Here is a 22,591-nt window from a genome sequence, read left to right as displayed (position 1 = left end):
GATCATTTTTAAAACAAGTATACTGATACTATATATTCAAAGTACTAATCCTATTTTCAATTTGTTTAGTTTATCACACTCCGTTCGCACGTCCAGCCAAGGGGGTGGTAAAACCAGGTAGTTGGGCTGTGGTTTTGCTATCCCCTGACTGCCCAACTGAACACTGCCATGCAACCACCTAGGGCTGTACACATGATGCTGCAAAAATTAAACAGCCTATTCCATTTGGAGGCAATTACTGCCAAACAAGTCTATTAAGCAATGCTGCAACTGCATGTAATGCACCCAAATTTGGTGCAGTGGTGAAATACTTGCAGGCTTAAACACTTCTACAAAGCGTTCCACCGCAGATCATTTTTCAGAGGGGCAGCAAGGGCTGCCACACATGTGACCGAGTACTAAAATTATGTTTCAGATAGAAAGTCTGGCACAATAATTTACAAATGAAATAAAAGCTTTTTTTTCCTTGTCCATTGAGGGAACAGAAAGTCTTGACTTAGAACTCTAGAACTAAAGGCAAAATAATTTTTTCCTTTTGGATAGCGTAAGGGAGGGTTACAACTCCTTTCCGTTTTTTGCCATTTGTGTCTCATTGGGTGATTTCCCTTCACTTTCGGTTTCATAGCCAAAACAGGAAGTGAGAGGAAATTCCTCAATGTGACCAGAACTAGTGTCCCCATTGGTAGATTTCCCCTTAGTTACAGTTCTGGGAACAACCCAAAATTTGGGATTTTCTTTTACTTTCCCTTTCGATGAAGATGATAAAAATGATGAATAGGGAAAGAGATTCTCCCTAACAGGGGCACAGACAGCAATAAAAACCTGACGGGCGTTCTAATGCCTCTCCACTATATTCAAAACTAAAAAAAGCTTTCTCTTTAGTTATACTTCAGGTGTCTTGTTTTGATAAAGAATAACTTTTTTATTCATTAATTTCTTCATCAATCAAGACTCTTTTCTTGCCGCTAGTTGTCCCTCCAAATTGGAGTACCACACCCATCCCAAGACCTTCAGGCACTAGTTTCCATGTGAAGTGCTTTCCAGACTCCAATCTGGTAAAAATTTGGTTACAGTCCACTTTCCAGGTCCAGAGCTGCTAACATTGCTTCAGAGCTTGCGTTGTCTCTGAAGACTCACTGGGTGTCATGATTCCCCCCTCTCTCACAGGTTTTGCTACAGAAGGGGTTAACATTGTGGGATGTCATCTGCTGGGTGGAGTGTCATGCATGCACATTCTGCACTGTATTTCCTGCTGTACAATGTCAAACATCTCCCCTCCTGTTTGCAAAGAACCATGTGGACCTTCAGTCTTCAATTTGATCCTGATTCTTGCCTACAGTGACTTAGGTCACCTCCAGCCATCATCTGCTACCAGATGTTCAGGTTTTGTGAGTATTTGAGGCCTTACCCCTTACCTTAAGCCTAAATACTGTCTTATTGGCACAGAGTCTGATTTTTAGACTTGGGGAGACAGTCCCACTGTACCAAGTGTCCCCAGCTCACACTTTATTCGTGGTTCTGGGACTTCTTACAGCTTACCTACTGGTGGTGCCAATATCTGCATCCTGGAGTCCTATGGCCGAAGCTGTGAGTGCTTCTTGGGCATTTCGGCAATAAGCAACTGTTTCCCAAATTTGCAAGGCTGCCACCTGATCTTCTGTTCATATTTTATCTAAGCTTTAAAAGGTGAACATTTCAGCCTCATTTGATGCCACCTTCGGGTGTAAGGTATTTCAGGCACCTCTTTAAGCTACAGGCAGTCCTCTGTTGTTTTTCTTGACCTATTAGCTTTGTTTGCTGTGTTGCCCACCTCTCATTTAGTCTGTTTTTGGTTGTCCCTAAGAACTTCCTTTGTTCCTCCTTGGACAAATAAGAAAACAGGATTTTTGTACTCACCTTAAAATACTTTCCTTGGAGTTCATTGAGAAACATAGGTCCATGTTCTCAGTACAGCTTGGTTACCAAAGTGAGGCATGCTGATAGTATTATTATTATACAGTATTTATATAGCGCCAGAAAGGTTTGCTCAGCGCTGTACATTATAGTGGGGGACAGAACATGAGACAGTACAGTAACAAAACAATACACGAGGGGTTCGAAGGCCCTGCTCTTTCGAGCTTACAATCTAGGAGGGAGGGGAAAGTGGTACAGGAGGAAGTGGCTGTGGGGGATGGAGTGGTAGGAGGAGTGGAGGAGATCGGCAGTTAGGTGAGGGTGGGATAGGCTTCCCTGAAGAGATGGGTTTTCAGGGTGCGCCTAAAGGTGAGGAGGGTAGGTGACAGTCTCATGGATTGGGGTAGTGAGTTCCAGAGGATGGGGGAAGTCCTGGAGAAGTCCTGCAGTCGGGTATGGGAGGTGGAGACCAGGGAGCTAGAAAGTAGGAGGTCTTGTGAGGAGCGAAGATTATGGGTTGGGTGGTATTTGGGTATCAGGTCGGTGAGGTAGTTTGGGGCAGTGTTGTGAATGGCTTTGTATGTCAGTGTTAGTAGTTTGAATTTAATGCGTTGGGCAATCGGGAGCCAGTGGACGGAATGACAGAGGGGGGTGGCAGAAGAGGAGCGGATGGTAAGGTGGATGAGTCTGGCCACTAAGTTCAGGATAGACTGAAGCAGGGATAGTCTGTGATGAGGTAGGTCGGTGAGAAGGGAGTTGCAGTAGTCCAGACGTGAAATAATGAGGGAGTGAACGAGTTGTCTAGTAGTGTCTGGGGTTAGGAATGTACGTATTTTGGAGATGTTGCGGAGGTGGAGCCTGCATGAGTTTGCCAACGATTGGACATGGGGTTGGAAGGACAGGTCTGAATCTAGAGTGACACCTAGGACTTTGGCTTGCAGGGTGGGACTGATGGTGGCGTTGTTGGTCGTGATGGAGAGGGTGGGGGGGGTTCGCGGATTGGGGGAAGATTAGGAGCTCGGTTTTGGAAAGGTTCAATTTGAGGAAATGGAGCGACATCCAGTCTAATATGTCGTTCAGCAGGTTGGTGATACGGGCGGAGACTAAAAAGGTGAGGGGTGGAGAGGTAAATTTGCGTGTCATCGGCGTAGAGGTGATAGTTGAAGCCGTGGGAGCGTATCAGTTTGCCGAGGGAGGAGGTGTAGATGGAGAAGAGAAGGGGCCCGAGGACAGAGCCTTGGGGGACCCCAACAGAGAGGGGGAGGTGGTAGCGTTAAAGGTAACGCTGAAGGAGCCTTGGGATAGGTAGGAGGAGAGCCAAGAGAGAGCGGAGTCTCTGATGCCGAGGGAGTGTAGTTTATTAAGGAGGAGGGGGTGGTCAACTGTGTTAAAGGCTGCGGAGAGGTCGAGGAGTAGGAGGACTGAGTAGTGGCCATTAGCTTTGGTGGTTAGCAGGTCATTAGTGATTTTGAGTAGGGCAGTTTCGGTGGAGTGTAGGGGATGGAAGCCAGACTGTAGTGGATCGAGGAGGTTGTTGTCAGTGAGGTGGGTGCTTAGGCGATTGTAGACTAAGCGCTCAAGGAGCTTGGAAGTAAATGGTAGCAGGGAGATGGGTCTAAGGTTGTTCAGGTCGGTGGGGTCCAGGGAGGGTTTTTTGAGTATGGGGGTGATATGCGCGTGCTTTAGGGGGGAGGGGAATGCGCCAGTAGAGAGGGAGAGATTGAAGATGTGGGTGAGGGAACGTAGGATGGAGGAGGAGGGTTCCCGGAGGAGTTGTGTGGGGACAGTAGAAGGAGGGGTTATGTTGGGCTGGCCTACAGTTTTTTGATAGTATCCAATACTCTTGTAGCTGGCTGTATAACCTGAAATTAATGACGTTCTGTGTTCCTCAATATACTCCAAGAAAAAGATTTTACAGCGAGTACAAAAATTCTATTTTTTTTACATTATGCATCAGTCTATTTAAGGTTAGTGTTCCAATAACATCTATGAAACTTACTCTGCAAGATGACCCTTAGATTAGGAAATAGCTTTAGGTAGAACTCAGAAAACACATAGGCACACAGTGCTTCTATGTCATTCTTCTGCTCAACGAGACACAGAGCTTTGTACAACACATCCTTTGTAGGTCTCTTGTCAGCCTGCAGCTTCTGTCAAACAAACAGTTCTTTAAGTACACTTATAATGACAGTGTTCATGTTACAAGAAACAGATACAAGGCAAGGAATAATATAATAAATGATAAAAACATAAATGATGATCAACAATGATCAATCAACGTACACTGTTGGCTGGATGCTAATTCCAACCATGAAGCTACCACTAGGGCACGTAGAATGGTATACAGTGCCTTGAAAAAGTATTCATAGCCATTGAAATTTTCCACATTTTATGTTACAACCAAAAATGTTAATGTGTTTTACTGAGATTATATGATAGACCAACACAAAGTGCCACATAATTGTGAAGTGGAAGGAAAATGATAAAATGGTTTTCAACATTATTTTACAAATACATATCTGAAAAGTGTGGCATGCATTTGTATTCAGCCCCCTTTACTCTGATACCCCTAACGAAAATCTGGTGGAACCAATTGTCTTCGGAAGTCACCTAATTAGTAAATGGAGTCCACCTGTGTATAATTTAATCTCAGTATAAATACAGCTGAGCTCTGAAGCCCTCAGAGGTTTGTTAGAGAACATTAGTGAACAAACAGCATCATGAAGGCCAAGGAACACACCAGACAGGTCAGGGATAACGTTGTGGAGTAGTTTAAAGCAGGGTTAGGTTATAAAAAAATATATCAAGCTTTGAACATCTCACAGAGCACTGTTCAATCCATCATCCAAAAATGGAGAGTATGGCAGAACTGCAAACCTACGAAGACATGGCCGTCCACCTAATCTGACAGGTCGGGCAAGGAGAGCATTAATCAGAGAAGCAGCCAAAGAGGCCCATGGTAACTCTGGAGGAGCTGCAGAGATCCACAGCTCAGGTGGGAGAATCTGTCCACAGGACAACTATTAGTCATGCACTTCACAAATCTGGCCTTTATGAAAGAGTGGCAAGAAGAAAGCCATTGTTGAAAGAAAGCCATAAAACGTCTTGTTTGCAGTTTGCGAGAAGCCATGTGGGGGACACAGCAAATGTGGAAGAAGTGCTCTGGTCAGAGGAAACCAAAATTTTACTTTTTGGCCTAAGAGCAAAACGCTATGTGTGGTGGAAAACTAACACTGCACATCGCCCTGAACACACCATCCCCACTGTGAAACATGGTGGTGGCAGCACCATGTTGTGGGAATGCTTTTCTTCAACAAGGACAGGGAAGCTGATCAGAGTTGATGGGAAGATGGATGGAGCCAAATCTTAGGCAATCTTAGAAGAAAACCTCTAAGAGTCAAAAGACTTGAGACTGGGGCAGAGGTTCACCTTCCAGCAGGACAATGACCCTAAACATACAGCCAGAGCTGCAATGGAATGGTTTAGATCACAGCACATCTATGTGTTAGAATGGCCCAGTCAACGTTCAGACCTAAATCCAATTGAGAATCTGTGGCAAGACTTGAAAATTGCTGTTCACAGATGCTCTCATCCGGTCTGACAGAGTTTGAGCTATTTTGCAAAGATGAATGGGCAAAAATGTCAGTCTAGATGTGGAAAGCTGATAGAGACATCCCCAAAAAGACTTGCAGCTGTAATTGCAGCGAAAGGTGGTTCTACAAAGTACTGACTCGGGGCTGAATACAAATGCACGCCACACTTTTCACATATTTATTTGTAAAACATTTAGAAAACCATTTATCATTTTCCTTCCACTTCACAACTGTGCCACTTTGTGTTGGTCTATCACCTAAAATCCCAATAAAATACATGTATGATTTTGGTTGTAACATGACAAAATGTGGAAAATTTCAAGGGGTATGAATACTTTTTCAAAGTACTGTATGTTATGCAAAACATATTTTTCTACAATTAGTAGGATAGCACGTTTTCCAATGTAAACAACCCCCCCCCCCCAATCATGAATCGATTTGTTGCATGAGTTTGATTAGTAAAGGTAAACAAAGAATATGTGATTTTATTGCCTCCTCATATTTCAATGTGCTGACACAAGCATCCAGCTTCAGTTCAGGCTTTTGTGTTTTAGTATGTTCCTACGTCATGTTTTGTTGTTAAGTAGTAGTATTTGCCACCTCCAACCCCACCATGACAGCTAGCTCAACCTCAGTCTATGCAGAGTACAAAAGCACAGAGGATGATTACATGACATCATGGTTCCTACCCCTTCTTGTACAGTGTCAGAAGCTGGCAGTTCTTATTGCTGCACCGAACAGCAGCAGTAATGGCAGGTGAACACCATTCTGTGCAGCAGTAATATGAACACAGGCTAGCATAATGAATAATCCCCAATCAGGGTGTCCATAAAGACCTGGGCTCACAGCATATGAGTTGAATGATGTTTGGCACTGGACCACAAAGCAATGAGTTTGTGGCGGGCAGCTCAAGAGAGAAGGTGAACATTACAGCAAAATCTGCATTACTTTATTTAACTGCACTGGACAATTCATTTTGGTGGTTTATAAAAATCCTAGGCTTGGGCTTCACACTACATTGAATTCTCCATCTCTGTCTTCTTAAGGAGTTAAACCGTGTGTGGATCCTTTCAAGTTAACAAGCTGGCTTATTCCCCATAGAGGCCAAGTCACAGGATGTATGAAGGGCAACCAAACTGATAAGAGGCATGGAGGAGCTCAGCTATGAGGAAAGATTAGAAGAACTGAATTTATTCTCTCTTGAGAAGAGGAGATTAAGGGGGATATGATCAACATGTATAAATACATCAGTGGTTCATATAGTGAACTCGGTGTAGAGTTATTCACCCTGAGGTCATCACAGAGGACAAGGGGGCACTCTTTACATCTGGAGGAAAAGAAATGTAATCGCCAAACACAGAAAGGTTTCCTCACAGTGAGAGCTGTGAAAATGTGGAATAGACTCCCTCAAGAGATGGTTCTGGCCAGCTCAGTGGATTGCCTTAAAAAGGCCTGGATTCTTTCTTAGATACACAGAATATAACTGGATACTAACATTTATAGGTAAAGTTGATCCAGGGAATATCAGATTGCCTCTCGGGGGATCAGAAAGGAATTTGTTTCCTTGCAGGAGTAAATTAGATCATGCTTTGCTGGGTTTTTTTGCCTTCCTCTTGATCAACTGTGGGTATAGGATTATAACTTTTTTTTTTTTTAATGGTTGAACTGGATGGACTTTTGTCTTTTTTCAGCCAGACTAACTATGTAACTATGTATGTTTCTTGTATAAAGCAATATTTGAGATAGAAGAGTGAGGAATTTAAAAGAGGATTTCGTGCCGACAGCACCAACTATCAATTTTAGAACCATGGTAAGAATTTCTTATCAACAGCAAACATCTAATGTAATATTTGCAATTTCTTGATATTCACTATTGAATAACAGGCAAGTTAGATTTGCAAGCACTATGAGCTTTATGTACATCCGTATATGTTGCACATTACTGTGATTGACTCAAAATGAATTACAGCTGAAACTGGGAGTGACTGAAGACATACACACTGCAAATGTTAAATGTTTGTGAAGTTCAGGGGTAGAAGAATAAGGTGTAATACTTGCATTACTTCTCGCTCAGGGTAAGCTGCCCCCTTCTGTACAATTGGTCCCCCAAAACCTCTTATTTAAAGCTGGCCATATTCTAACAAAATTGTTTTTTGATTATTTGCATTTTAAGAACATTCGCTTGATTTTCTAATCGTTAGCGGGGTCAAAAATGACGTTCGTTTTCGACAGCAGTGATGAAAAATTTCAAAGGAGAAGGATGAAAATGTTTTTTCAAACAAATGAATTTCTAACAGTGGATGTTGTTTTTGTTCAGGAAAGTCCATTCACTCCAACACTGAATGTTAAAAGCAAATGCTATCTGAAGTACTTTTGAACAACATTTGTCATATCATCAAATGTGCTGCTGAGAATTATATACAAATGTTCGCACAAACCTTTGTTAGAAAATCTACTAGTGTATGACATATCTTAGGCCTTAGAGAATAGTCCTGCACTGTAAGCAAGGATGCCGAAGGCCCACTACCCTACCTGGAGTGTTGGAGAGAAAAGAAGAGTGACCCTAGCTGAGGGAATGTGGAATAAGTATTACAGACTTTTCCTCTACCTCTAGAATTAATGAGCATTTAACCCTTGCAGAGCAAGGGATCCTAATGCAAGGATGTTTTTTTGAATCCGTTTTAATAAGCTAGTTATTTTGGAAAGATCATACACAGCTGGTAACTAGAATCACAAGGCTTTCTATTAAAGTGTATGTAATAATGCTTGGCGAGATGGTATTTAACACCCAGTATAACCCATAAGCAGCAAGGGGAAAGCTCCCCATGGTGCTGGAGAGGATGTGGAGAAAAGGGCAATATGGAGCACATCTGGTGGAGTTGCCCGAGGATACAGGATTATTGGAGGGAAATAGCGTATTATATCAAGGAAATATGTGGGGTAGATATTCAAGGGGACTCACTGAAATGCTTATTCTACTATTCTGAGCCCATGGCGGAAGTAAATAGGAATAAAGTATTGTACCATTTAATCAGTGCAGCAAAGGGTTTGATAACAAAATTTTGGTTAGTGGCAGAGGTTCCAAGGGTGGTGGATTGGATAGATAGAGTGGAAGGCATTTTCAGAATGGAAGAACTGAGAAGTTTAGAAGAGGATAAGATGGGAATATTTAAAAGAATATGGAGTGTTTGGTTAAATTTTAAAACTGCAGAATCTTATACAGAACTAATTAAAGTAAAGGAGGTAGCCTCAGAAATCACGATGAGATTGGTCGGAATAACAAGTTATGGAGAAATGGATACAGATAGAGAAAGATAAGACAATGATGGGGGGGATGGGTGGGGGGTGGGAGATGGAGGGGTTATAGAATGTATTTATTCATTTAGGGGAGAAAAAAGTATATTTTGGAAGATGGAATGTTTTAATGTTGTTTGTATAAGTATGAAATAAAAAGTTAAAAAAAATAAAAAATAAAGTGTATGTAATCCTCCTTTTCCCACAATTTGCTACTGAAACTGCCAGCAACTATCACTGACACCATGGGACCCAAGGATGAACAAAAACCCACCGAATGTACCCTTAACACTCAGGTGGCGACAGCGCTAGACTAACGTTTAAAAGTCATTTTTTACAAAATGAGCAAATTAAGTAACATTTTCAAATTTATAACTATTTTAATGAAGCAAAGCTGAGCTGCAGAAAAGATCATTCATCATTAGAAAAGATAGACCTTAGTTGTGCTTTAAAGTGGTTGTAAACCTCGGACATGAAATATGAACAAGGTATATCCTTCTATAGTGTGTATCTGTCTCTATCCAGAGCACTAAGTGTAATCACTGTCTGCTGCTTTGTTCCTCTGCTATCAGCATGAGTCACTTCTGAAATGTTTATTCTGATACCAAGAGAAAAAAGGTGACAGGAGAAGGATGTCCAGCATACAGCCTCTAATTGACAGCTTTATCTCTGTTCCTTTGTGTGCTGTTTGAAGGGGGGGGGGGGTGTCCTTTCCCTCTGATCAGCTCCCAGAGCTCCCATCACTGAGCTTTGCAGTAATTTCAGCTCCCCGCCCCGTTTTCTGACAGCTCAGACAAGCTTTAAAAATTCTGCACTTTGAACAGATGTAGAGAAGAGAGAGATACAGATAAATGGGTACAACTTATGTAGAAGGATCTGTTTCATCTCTGTGTATCATCTGAAGCCAGTCAATTCACTGAGTTTACAAACACTTTAAAGGGACCTTGTGGACCATTTTGTGGTTATATGATATGGCTGTTGATGTTCCATTTATCTAATTTATTTAGCTTTCACAGTATAGTCTTTAGAAGACATTTTTCTATAAAATATCTGTGACTGCCCTGCCTTACAATATCAAATACTGTAAAAACATTGGGGTTAAGCTCACAACAGATTTGGCTGCATGCCTCTTACCAGTAATTCCATCCTCGAGAGCAGTCCTATATCATGAAGGCCATATAGGAATGGAAACCGTTCATTGATAGCTTGGCTGATGCCAGTTTTTGTAACCTGAAAAAGGTTCCGCATATAATCAGAGCAATTTTTCCACTCAGTGAACAGCTCCACTTGTTCTTCACATGGTTCTGAATGGTGAAAGCAAAGAAGAATAAATAAGTAGGTACAAAATCTGGGGCAGAAATCCCTTCTCCTCTCCAGGTCTGGTCTCCCTATTGCTTTTTGCCTGAGGTATGAAAATAGAATAACTGCTACAAAATGTAAAACAACAAGGGTTGCAGAGCAGCCCTGCTAAGCATCCAGGCCCAACCAACAGTGACTGTCTGTTAATTGTATAAGCATCTCATTTGACCATGAGAAAACGGCTGATAGGCCTCTCAGGGTCCAGACTCTGCATTAAGGGATACACCAGCCTTTCCCAACCTTTTCAACACAGAGGAACTCTGAAAATCACTTTTCAGTCTCAGGGAATCCCTGCTAAAAAGTACTATATCTACAACTCATGATACATTAGTGTGATGGTCAGTGGGAAGAATGCTCCTTACACGTGGTCAGTAGGAAGAATTACCCTCTTACAAATTGCTAAAAAGATCAGTGGTGTCATTGGGAACTTATCTGAGAGGAAGAAATTGTTCATCGCTCAAGGTACCCCTTGCAACCTCTGGAGGAACCCTAGGGTTCCATGGACCCCTGGTTGAGAAACCCTGCTCTACACTGACTAAAGAGTGGAGCCTGGAGGCAGAAATTTTTTGAAAGCTAGTGTTTGCTGTTAGTAATGTGGTCCTTCTGATATTTTCTGCAATTTTCCCAGGTGGTTTTCCAGAACATTTTTACTTCACTCAAAACTGTGGTAGGAAACCAAAAATAGAGGAAAACCTTGCAATTGTGGGGAAAAAATAAACTCCATGCAGATGGCCTTCTGTTGTGGTGCTTGTGCTCATTTGTAGCACCTTCTTATGGGCTTTTTGTCATCTTTAGTGTACGTGGATTCTAGTCAACGAAGGCAAATGGAGACTCTGAAAGTGTGTTTTAATGATAACTCCTTACAGAAAGTTCAGCACAGATCAATGTCATGCACCAGGCTCCAGCATTCATGGCTACATAACAATGCTGCCATATCAGAACAAGTGACTAAGGAGAGAGTGATTGTTGGCAAAATCTTACAGTGACATCCAAATAAGATATGGGTCATGTTCCTTGTAGATAATGAATGCATAAGCCCAGGGTACAAGGCTAAAGTGCTAAGCACCAAGCCATCTGATTGAAGCTGATCAGGTCATGGCTAATTGTACACCTACATCTGGCCTTTTAGCACATTTACACAGACTACATGTAAGTTAGGGATGGAATTTTATCCTATACAATATTAAAAATAATCTTCAGGAATGTGACTGAAAACACAAATGTTTTTGGCAACATTTCTCCACCCAGTATTCATATACAGCCACCCAGCTATTGCTCTCAGGTTTCCTGCTTTAGGTGGGGAGCAGCACCTGGCACAGCATAGTGGCCTGCCCCTGAGGAAATGGTCCTACTGCTGGACAGACTGCCCATAACCTCACCTCTCACCAACAGCCACCATGCCTGCCATCATCATATCCCCCTGACTACTCTCATCTCAGCCGCTGCCACCACCTCAACCCCCTTCCCCCACTCTCAATAATGCACCTGATACTTCCCTCTGCTCTCACCTACACACCTACCACCCAACCCACCAGGCCAATGCTGCTGCTACCTCCATCAGAAGTGCAAGGAAGAGGAGATGGAATGTCATGTGAGGAAGTTCCTAACACCCTATAAACTAGTGGTTTTCAACTAAAAAGGGGGCCTCAAATTCTGCCCCTAACATCACCAAAGGGTCACACATACTGTTCAATATATGTAATGCTTGAGAGGACTGCAGACCTAATAGAGGAAATGAGGGTTAGAGACTGCAGACATGCAATATTTTTTGGCTGGGAATGTGATGCAGAAGACAATATAAAACTGTGCACATGTTACATGAGGCTGGTAGAGATCAATGCTATTACCCTAATCAATGTTCCCACTACAGACTGATAAGGTCCAAGGTCCACACATCATGTACCTTCGGGCCGCAGGCTGGGCACCAGGGCTCTATACTGCTTGCAGGGAGGGGGAGATGTGTGTATTGTGTGTGTGTATAGTCCCTCTCATTCCCCAACAACCAAATTGTCAAATGCCCAACTTTGTCCATTTTGCAATGGGCACACTTTTGCTAGTTTAGAAAAACTGGTAAAACAAACCTTTTAATATTTCCTGGAGATCTGGGTATAACTTCAGGTAATATTCCTGGAATATATATTCAAAGACAATGCTTAACTTCATATCCTTCTTCTCAATGAGAGATAGACACTCATATATGACTCTGGACACTGGCCTCCGGTCAGCTTGCAGTTTCTGTAAAACAAAACAAATTAGATTTACAAGGTGAACGTGAATTATCATTATATAGACAGGGCAAGTAGTGATTTGACACCAATCCATTTTCACCTTTTACTCTACAGTAAGCTAAGAAACCTAATTGGATGCCACACGTTATCCATCATCTAACATTTACACTGCCCTGGTTTCTTGGCTGGAGATGTTAAATAGCGTATGGATGTTCAGCCATGATCTGATCACCATACAACTGTTTTTCAATTGATTGTTCCACTAATAAGGACACTCATATTGGTCAAGGGTGCATTTTCATTTTTAAGGAGTGGGCTGGCAGTAATCCCAATTAGCCAAATAGTATAAAATAAAATAGTATAAATAAAAATATTTGACCATTATTATGATTTCAAGCAAATTTGGTAGCAATCATCCCTTGCTTATATATAACCAATGCTCAAAGGGAAAGTTTAAAGCCCAACTCCAGTCAAATTAGAAATTATGCCTTGCTGTGCGGCTGCACCCACATTGCAAGGGTTAATTGCTTGTTTTGTATAGAGGAGAGGAGAAACGATTTTACTTACCTAATCATCTGCCCTCCCAGCAGGCAGCGCTCCCCCATGACCAAGAAGTGGATTGTCCCTCGGCATCCTCACATCCAGAGTAGTGCTATGGACCCTGTCTGGTCTTGATGTTAGGACCTTAGACCAGTAGAGTGTGGGGGTGCAGATGCAGCAGGGACTGGTCTAGCTGCAGGGAGGAGCAAAGGATCCCCTAGACAAAAATTAAGGGATCATTTTTATATGCCCAGAGTTGGGCTTTAAAGCATACCATGTGAGCACATATTCTGAGTTATTATTGCAGTGTTATCTGTGTTTTATTTTTCTACTTTTTATTGAAGATGTTTCAGAGAAAAATAGGTACAGAATAAAGAATTCAAAATGAGATTTAAAATGAAAATAAAAAGTATGTTCATGTTATTGATTTATTGGAACTTCATTACATATAGTAAATAGCAGAGCATCGCTCTTGGAAGAAAAGATTTATTAGGGTCTGTAAATAATGTCATATGAGTTACAGTAGTTGTCAGGTCTTGTTCAGTAATCACTGGGAAATGCAGGATTTCCAATTGCTCATTTTCTAGACTAAAGCCTGATGTGGTGGAATGTGTACCTTAAAGTGGTTATAAACCTCAGACATGAAATATGAACAAAGCATATCCCTCCTTAGTGTGTACCTGTCTCAATCTAGAGCACAAAGTGTCATTTCTATCTGCTGCTACATTCTTCTGCTGTCAGCATGAATCACTTCTGGCAGGTTTTCCTGACACCAAGAGAAAAATGGTGACAGGGGAGGGACCTCCAGCAGACTGACAGCCTCAGCTCTGTTCCTGCCAGCTGTGTGAAGAGGGGGGTGTCTCTTCCCTCCAATCAGTTCTCAGAGCTCTCCTCACTGAGATCTGCAGTTTGTAGTTTCAGCTCTCCACCCCGTTTTGTGAACACTCAGACAAGCTTTAAAATTCAGCAATTTGTATGAATGTAGATAAGAGATTACTGCAGATAAACATGTACAACTTATATAGGAGGATTTGTTTCATCTCTGTGTATCACCTGAGCCCAGTCACTTCACTGAGTATATGTAAGGGTTTACAGCCACTTTAGGGTATACATGGACCAAACATCCTGTTGAACTGACAGAATTTCAATGTGTACTACTGTCTGTTCAACAGAAGCTGGTCTAATCGGCTTTTGTCAAAAGGTTTTGCTGGCAAACCAGCATTCGATCAGCACTTGCAGTCAATAGCTGCAGTGCTGATCTGTGTATTCTGATCAGGGATGGGGGGAGGGGATTGAAGTCTCCTCTGCTAGAATACAATAGGACAGTGGAAGAGACCCCTGCATCAACCCTGTTTGTGTTGATGTGATAGTCTGTCATTTTTTTTATTGAATTAAAAAAAAACCTGAACCTGTATACCCTGCTTTATTTATCTGAGAGATTATATGTTTATATATAAATGACTCAGTAAACACTGATTGGAAGGGATTTGATTGGCCTTTTGTATCCATTGACCATATACTGTATACCCCAGAAATCCTAAACTGGTGCTTCTTCCAACAGCAATTGCATTGCTGATGACATGGCACTGATCTCATGGTCACTGACCAAGCTTCTTAGGGAACCGGCTTTCAGGAAGAATCATACAATTGGTGGATTTGCTGGAACATGGATCTTTGCCTTCAACAGACCACATGACCAATGCCTTAATATCTTCACTATTCTCTACTAGCTGCTTTGATAAAAGCAGGGCTTTTTTCCTCAAAGAGTAGGTGCAGTAAACCGCCCTTCCTGATCACCCCTTGCCTCTACCCCCCTCTGAGCACCATCCCTTGGTTTCATTCCTTACTCACCTCTCAGTACTCTTCTTTTTAGAGAATACAGAACCAAGTATTGTTTTTTGGTTTTCTGTCATTTGTATGGAATTTGTTAATAAAAACAACAAGAAAAACAGTAAAATAGATCCCCTGCAGCCAGGAACAATAGACCCCCCCATCAGAAACAATAGATCCACCAGCAGCAATAGATCCACGGCAACAATAGATCTTCCCAACAACAATAGATCCACTCAGCAACAAAAGATCTTCCCAACAACAAAAGATCCACTCAGCAACAATAGATCCCTGCAGCATCCATAGACCCCTTGCAACAATACAGTATATATCCACCCAGGCAACAATAGACCCCCACCATCCATAACAGATATCCCAGCAGCAACCAGCAATAGACCCTCTAGCTACCAGCAACAATAGACCCCTCCCTCAATGGTAGATCCCCCCCGCAACAAGTGATCCTCTTCTCCAGTAACATAACCCCCCCGCAACATAAGACCCCCCAGCAATAATTGATCCCCACCCAGCAACAATTGATCCCCAGAAACAATAATTCCCCCCAGCAGCCAGCATCAACAAACCCTACAGCACACCCCAGCACCCCTTGTTATTACATACATTCTGTGCTATTCCCCCGCGTTCCCACTAAAAAAAACCCTGGATAAAAGTCCATTAAAAACAAACAGGAATAGCTACAGAATTTAATCGGACATTATATCCAACTATGGCCAGCTTAAAGTGTAACTTCCCACAAAATGGGAAGTTTAATTTGTCCACCTCCCCCCCCCAAGGAATAGCTACATGGGCAGCACAGTGGCTAAGTGGTTAGCACATCCGCCTGGCAGTACTAGGGTTGTCGGTTCAAATCCCATCCACAGCACCACCTGCCTGGAGTTTGCATGTTCTCTCTGGACCTGAATGGGTTTCCTCTGGGTACTCCAGTTTCCTCCCACATACCAAAGACATGCTGGGAGGTGAATTGGCTCCTGTCTAAATTGGCCCTAGTATGTGTATGTATGAATGTGAGTTAGGGACCTTAGATTGTATGCTCCTCAGGGGCGGGGACTGCTGTGAATGTACAATATATATGTAAAGCGTTGTGTAAACTGACGGCACTATATAAGTACCTGAAATAAATAAATAAATCTAATTGGACATTTGATCCATCTATAGCCAGCTTAAAGTGTAACTTCATCCAAAATAGGAAGTTTTGTTTGTCCAACTCCCCCACCCCCCTTACTACTTTTGGACAGTTTAATTTTTTGGGAGAACAATTACCTAGTATTGACAGGCACCTGCTCCCACTTCCACCCGGATTGCCTAAGCGATCCGAGCGGAAGTTTGGCTCTCTCTTTGCCTGCAGTCTTCTGGGAGCAGACAGTGGGACTGTTCACAAAGCTCAACGTGGCTTGTGTGTATGCAGTGGGAAGTCGCAACAAGGAGTCACAGACAACTTCTCTTAGTAAACATGCTGGCGCTGGGGACCTGAAGACCAGCGAAGAAACCAGCCCAGGGGAGGACAGCACTGGATCCCTGGACAGGTAAGTGTCCTTTCATAAAAGTCAGCAACTACATACGGCCACACTGGAGGCAGCCTATAAGGTATTGTTTCGTTGGTACTGGGTTCCGGCTCTGTTGGCCCGGGCTAACCCTGCCTGTAGTGATCAATGTTTTCGGGGTTGTGGCCATCGTGGAGATGTATTGCATATCTGGTGGTCATGCCCGAGACTGTTTCGTTTTTGGTCTCGTGTGTTTGGCCTCCTTTTCACCTTGTTCCATCTCTCCATATGCCGGGATGCTCGGAATGCTTTGCTTCATTGTCCCATATCGGGCCTCTTGGCTCACCAGCAGAAGTTGGCTTGCTATCTGTTTTTATCGGCCACTAGAACAATTACTCAGGGCTGGAAGAGTCCGTTTGTCCCTCTTCAGGGGATGCGGGATCGTATAACCACTATGATGCTCAACGAACAGATGTCGAGTATCTGCAACGACTCACAACGTAAATTTTTGAAAATATGGGAGCCGTGGTTGCAATATGCCTTTCCCTCACTCCCCCCGGCTAGTCTGGGGATGTAATGGTGTTCGGTATTGGCGCTCTTGGACCCCTGCTCTTTGTCCCCCCCCCCTTTTTTTTTTCTTACCTCTTTCTTCCTTTTTCTCTTTCTCTCTGTATTTGATGTGACTGGACAGCTGCATTTAGTTGTTATAGGCAGTTACATTAATGTTTTGCAACTTATGTGCCATTGATAGCCCCTGTGTGGGCGTACCTTTTGCCCTGTTGGCGTTAGAGCACTGTTTTTCCTTTTTTTTTATTTTGCATTTTTTTTTATCTGTGCAATTGATAGCCCCTGTGTGGGCGTGTTTTATTGCCTCTGCTTTATATTGTTTAAAAATTAATAGAAATAGAAATAGAAAAGTCAGCAACTACAGTAATTGTAGATGCTGACTTTTAACTTTTTTTGGGGGGGGGGGGGGTTCCACAAGGGAACTCAAAAGTTGATTGCTGACCACAAGGGTATAAAAAAAATGCACTGCAATACTTCTTTCTGTCAATGTTTCATACAACCTGACCCTCCACTCAGGGAAACACTATCAGGGCACACAGGTCATGCTAGCATGTGCTCCACCTTACTCTAGAAAATGTATTCTAGAGGATCCTGAAAGCAGTATTAAACCCAAAAAGAAATCTTTGATATATTACAACTTACCAATCTTTAAATCTGGTGCCTGCATTAGTTTTCTTTTTCATTAAGCTTTTTTTTTTATATTCACCTCACGATCCTGCCAGTAATACACTTAGGGTGTCTCCACTCTGGATGGAGGAGCAACGGAGACACCTTTGGACGGCAGCATTGTTAATCTGTGGAGAAGGTAGCGTTAGATGAACTAGCAGATTTAGATGGACTTGACTAACAGATTAAAGCTGAACTCCAGTTAAAACTTCTGAGCATTTATTACAACAATAGTTTTTTTTTTCCTTTTGGGATAAAGGTTTAACAAAAATTAATACAAGCTGACCATTGTAAACACCCCTGTCAGTGTTAAAAGGTTTCTTTCAACCCTCTAACACAGGGGTGGGCAATTACTTTTCCAAAGGGGAAATTTGGACTGTTTTGGATTTTGGACCTGCGAAGGTCTACAAGTACTTAAACATATAGAAAACAAAAATCTGCTGCAAGTAATAATAGGTACAACTGCTCATAAAAGTGGTCTTTTTCAGACAGGCAGTTGGGGGTGGTAAAATGAGTGGCTTAGGTGTGGTTTTGCTGCTTCTCTACTACAATGAGAACTTGATCAGGTAGCAGAGTGGGGGGAGAGTGTCAGGGCAATTCTCTCTTGCCAGAACCAAACCTCCCACTGTACCTCCAGCCCTCTCCTTCCAGTACTTGCAGCTCTCCACACGGAGAGCTGTGCTCGGTGCTCAGAAAGAAAGCTGACAGGCTCAGAGAGGCATGCTGACAGTGGAAGGGCTAGATAGCCCTTCCACTTTGGCTAGATAGCCAAAGTGCCAGATGTGGCCCTGGGGCTGAAATTTGCTCATGTCTGCTCTAACTGCTACTTTGTCTGCTCAGCTTGCTCTGTTAAAGTAAGTTAAAAATAACAGACTTACTGGCCAGATCACAAAGAGAAAGTAAAGAAACATAAAAAAGAAAACTAATGCAGTCTTCGCATCTAAGAATTGTTTCTTGATTTTTTGTTTAATACTGCTTGAAGATCCTTCTTCTGACAGTGTCAGTAAGCAAAACATTGCTTAGGAAACAAACAAAAATAAATCTGAATACTCACCAGTGATTCTATTTCAGAGAGAATAGTCAGATCTTGCAATCCATGTACAAATGGGAATAGATCTGTTATTGCCAAACAAATCTTTACTTTATCCTGAGAAAAAATGATCCGGTCTTTATCTATGTCGGCAGTGACCTGGGCACTTTTCCGGTATTTTCCTTCTTTGTATTCTGCAAGAACAACATCAAACTGTTAGCAAGGGTTAAAAACCAGAAAACATATACTGTACATGCAAAGTTTGGTAAAAAAAATCCAAAGACATGCTGGTAGGGTAATTGTCCCTAGTATGTATATGTATGAATGTGAGTTAGGGGCCTTAGATTGTACGCCCCTTGAGGGTCAGAGACTGATGTGAATGTACAATATATATGTAAAGTGCTGCCTAAATGGACAGCGCTATATAAGTACCTGAAATAAATAAATTAAATAAATAAAAAAAGGTACTGAATAATTCTTGCAATGTATATGTAAAAGGTTCATGTGCAATATGGTTTGACATTCGTGTATCTTTGCTGTCTGGCCTGTTGTTGAATTTTGATTTCCTTTAAAAACTATAGGAGACTTAAAGCAGAACTCCAGCCTTACTTTCAATCTTGCACAGTTGTAAAAGCTGTGTACTAAAATGTTGATTTCACTGCTCCTTGTGAGTCACAGTGTGCATTAGAAGCTGCAGCATTTCAAATAGAGCCCACCTCATTACTTGGCTAAAGACATCCAGCATCATCTAGTTCTCTCCTCCCCAGCATTACTGCCCCTGTCTCTGGCCTGCCACTTTCATTCATTGGATTTAAATTTTTTCAATCATTAAGGGTCAGCATCACATGTGACTCTTACTGCAAATGCGGTCTTCCTAGGAACACCCACTCCTCCAGACTGACCTCCACCCATGAAAGAATTTTAATATTTGCAAAACTCCTACCAAGATCCAGCCAACTGATTGCATCAGGGCTATGGACTCTTGAGAGTAGTACTGAGGCAGGGTACTGTGATATTTTCAGGACGTTATGTACATCACCCTGCTGGCCCTTCCAATCAGCATGTCTGCGCTGCATATAGAAGAGCAGAGACCTAGTGATGATGTCAGTGGGTCTAAAATAAGATATGTAATGAAAAGGTTGTATTTAAAAGTGTTCATTACCATGTTGATAAGGGCAGAGGAAGGAAGTTAAGATAAAATCTGATTATACTGCAGCAATAAACTGTCACTAAACCCACATCATAAAAAAAGCTATCAATAAATGCTTCATTACCTGCTGTTGATACTCACTCAGTCACTATGAGATTTATTTTCTGTATTCTGCAAGCAAACCTGGTTAATCCTGCTCTTCCCTATCTCCCTGTCCTGTTCATGTCCCCAATGCAGTTGGGGATTTTGCAGAGCAGTGTTGTCAGCTACTGCACATGCTCAGTTTTCAGTGAATTTCTATGTTGAGCATTTCTTCCCTACCAGATCTGAACAGCCCATGTGACTACTGGCTGGGAAAGAGCTGGGAATTAGATGGGGTTTTTTTAATTAAAAAAAATACAGCGCCTTTATCCACATACTAAAGAGAACAAAGCTCCAAGGAGCAGGACCCTCCTATCCCTCTTGTATTGAACTGTATTGTTGCTGTATTGTCTACTGTTATATTGTAAAGAGCTGAGCAAACTGTTGGCGCTATATAAATCCTGTATAATAATAATAATAAAGTAAATTAAACAGTGTGTGTTTAGTATCACTTTAAGGTGTACCTATGACTGATTGAAAAGAGCAAAATCAATTAAAACAAAAAAAAAAAGAAAGAAAGAAAAGCAATTGTTATGGCAGTGTATCATTCAGTATGGTAAACTGGCATATAATTCTGTGCTCTCAGGTACCAGGACTGACACTGTCACCCTGAGGGGTGTCAGTTAAAGAGCCACTCTATGACTACACATGTGAGTACACACACACACTGCTCAGGTATGGGTTGCACTTGTCTGTTCCAATGGGTATACTAATATTTGTCAACAACATTACAGCTAACTGAAATGCAAGAAAGAATGGCTTTACCCTTCCAATAAAAATGAATTAAACCTGCAGCAGGGATCTTCCCATTAAGTTGGAGGGCACAGTGTAGTAACAAATTGGGAGTCAACATATGCAGTTGGTGGGCTGTTACTGTCTTTTAATACAGTGCAGGAGGATGGTGGTATGCCTCACATTTATTTTATACTAAGGCCCATTAAAATCTTAGCATTGTGTGTAGCGGCTTCCCCTTTGTACACTGACTCCAGGGTGTCGCTTACTTGGCACTGCTCCCATTCACAGAATGCCTTGTGGTTTTTTTTAACAATTGCAAGTTGTTCTCAGATTGGACAGGGTGGAGATAAAGGGCATGCAGTCATGATCTCCATTGTCCTTGAAAAAAATACAAGACATTCTCTGAATGGCGGCAGTGCCAAGTAAGCGATCCCCTGTGGTCAGTGTGCATAGCAGAAGATGCTCACACAGGACTCAGGAGACTGACAATTTCACTGTAGTAGAGTTGACTACTACAGTGAGTGTAAGAGTCCTCAGCGGCCCCTCAAGTATGAGATATGCCAACTTACATTATGCTAAGCTGCACCAATGTGAGTATGCAATAATGATCATACGTGGAATTCAGCTTTAAATCATTATTTTATTTGATCTAAAATATACCACCTGAAAATATTTTAATTCAATGTGCTTAAAGTGGTTTTAAACCTCAGACATGAAATATGAATAAAGCAGATCCCTCTATAGTGTGTACTTTTCTCAGTCCAGAGCACTGAGTGTCATTTCTCTGAAAAGTTTTCCTGACACCAAGAGGTAAAACGGTTAAAGCGGAGGGATCTCCATCACACCGCCTGTGATTGATAGCCTCAGCTCTGTCCCTATGTGCTGTGTGAAGAGGGGGGGGTGTCTCCTCTGTCCAATCAGTTCTCACTGAGCTCTACAGAGTGTAGTTTCAGCTATCCTCCCCCCTTTTTTCTGAACCATCAGACAAGCTTTATGAATTCAGTGCTTTGAACAGATGTAGAGAAAATTGCAGATAAACAGGTACAACTTGTGCTGGGAGGATTTGTTTCATCTCTGTGTATGACCTGAGGCCAGTCACTTCACTAAGCATATGTAAGGGTTTACAACCACTTTAAAGTAGTGGAGTTCTTTTCTAACCTACCTTTATAAATGGGTTTTAGGTCAGGATATTTCTTCAACTGAGGTTTCTGGAATAAGTGCCAAAAGAAATGTTGTATCAGGAAGTGTTTTTCTTCTATGTAGCATAGACAATCATATATACTTCGATGGACAGACTTCGGATCGGCCTGCAGCTCCTAGGTGAGAGATCACTTTGTAAAAAACATCATCTTGACATATATAACCAAATCAATGTGTGGTAACATTTCTATGTATAATTTGTAATCATATAGTTATAAGGGGGCAGCCATAGTAGATAGTTACATAGTTAGTCTGGCTGAAAAAAGACAAAAGTCCTTCCAGTTCAACCATTAAAAAAAAAAAAAGTTCTAATGCTATACCCACAGTTGCATACACAATCTCTGCTAGCGCTACACCGTAGTTCGTTAGGCTCCATTCACACTCAGGCATTTCAAATCACAGGCAGATATGATCGGATTTGATATTCTTCACAGCCGCAGCATTTTTAATGCGGGGTACAGAGTTTGACAGGTGATACCACCTGCCAAACTTGGCCACTGAGTTCAATGAGGCCACACTGCAACCGCATGCAATGCAGTAGTGCAGCATTACAGGGTTAATCAGGTTGTGAAGAGGAGATATAGCGCCGCTCACCACCTGTCAAATGCCCTCTGAAAAGCACTCCAAACATGGATCAGAGGGCAACACAGTCCACCACAAGTATGAAAGAGACTGTTTAAACTACTAATCCCATCAATCCAGTTAACCTTGTAATGGAGGTTAAGGTAGACACGTTTGTAGTCCAGCCTGTGTGCCAGCCATGGCTTCTTCTATAGATATAGTTTATAAATACGTTTATCCACAAGGAAACAGAAAGTGTGATATACACAGGATCACCAGGTGAAAATTATGGGTAAAAAAGTAAA

The 22,591-nt window shown here is 42.0% G+C and overlaps 1 protein-coding gene across 3 annotated transcripts in view; it reads right to left on the bottom strand.

Annotated features, from left to right (window-relative positions):
- LOC149450733 (uncharacterized) overlaps window positions 1-22,591 on the bottom strand; it is a 65,876-nt gene that overhangs the window by 25,288 nt on the left and 17,997 nt on the right. For all 3 annotated transcript variants that reach the window (XM_089691583.1, XM_089691584.1, XM_089691585.1), the window contains exons 4-8: window positions 21,688-21,841; window positions 18,524-18,693; window positions 12,221-12,374; window positions 9,915-10,084; window positions 3,893-4,043 (exon numbers count right to left, since the gene is read on the bottom strand). In XM_089691583.1, coding sequence (XP_089547709.1) covers window positions 3,893-4,043; window positions 9,915-10,084; window positions 12,221-12,374; window positions 18,524-18,693; window positions 21,688-21,841 — 799 coding nt within the window. The remainder of the gene's footprint in view (window positions 1-3,892; window positions 4,044-9,914; window positions 10,085-12,220; window positions 12,375-18,523; window positions 18,694-21,687; window positions 21,842-22,591) is intronic.

The sequence above is a fragment of the Staurois parvus genome, unplaced genomic scaffold, assembly GCF_062004578.1.
Source record: "Staurois parvus isolate SC_StPar_1 unplaced genomic scaffold, SC_StPar_1.0 ptg000564l, whole genome shotgun sequence".
Taxonomy (NCBI): Eukaryota; Metazoa; Chordata; class Amphibia; order Anura; family Ranidae; genus Staurois; species Staurois parvus.
Note: the sequence above shows the minus strand (reverse complement) of the source record. Positions and strands in the feature narration are given on the sequence as shown.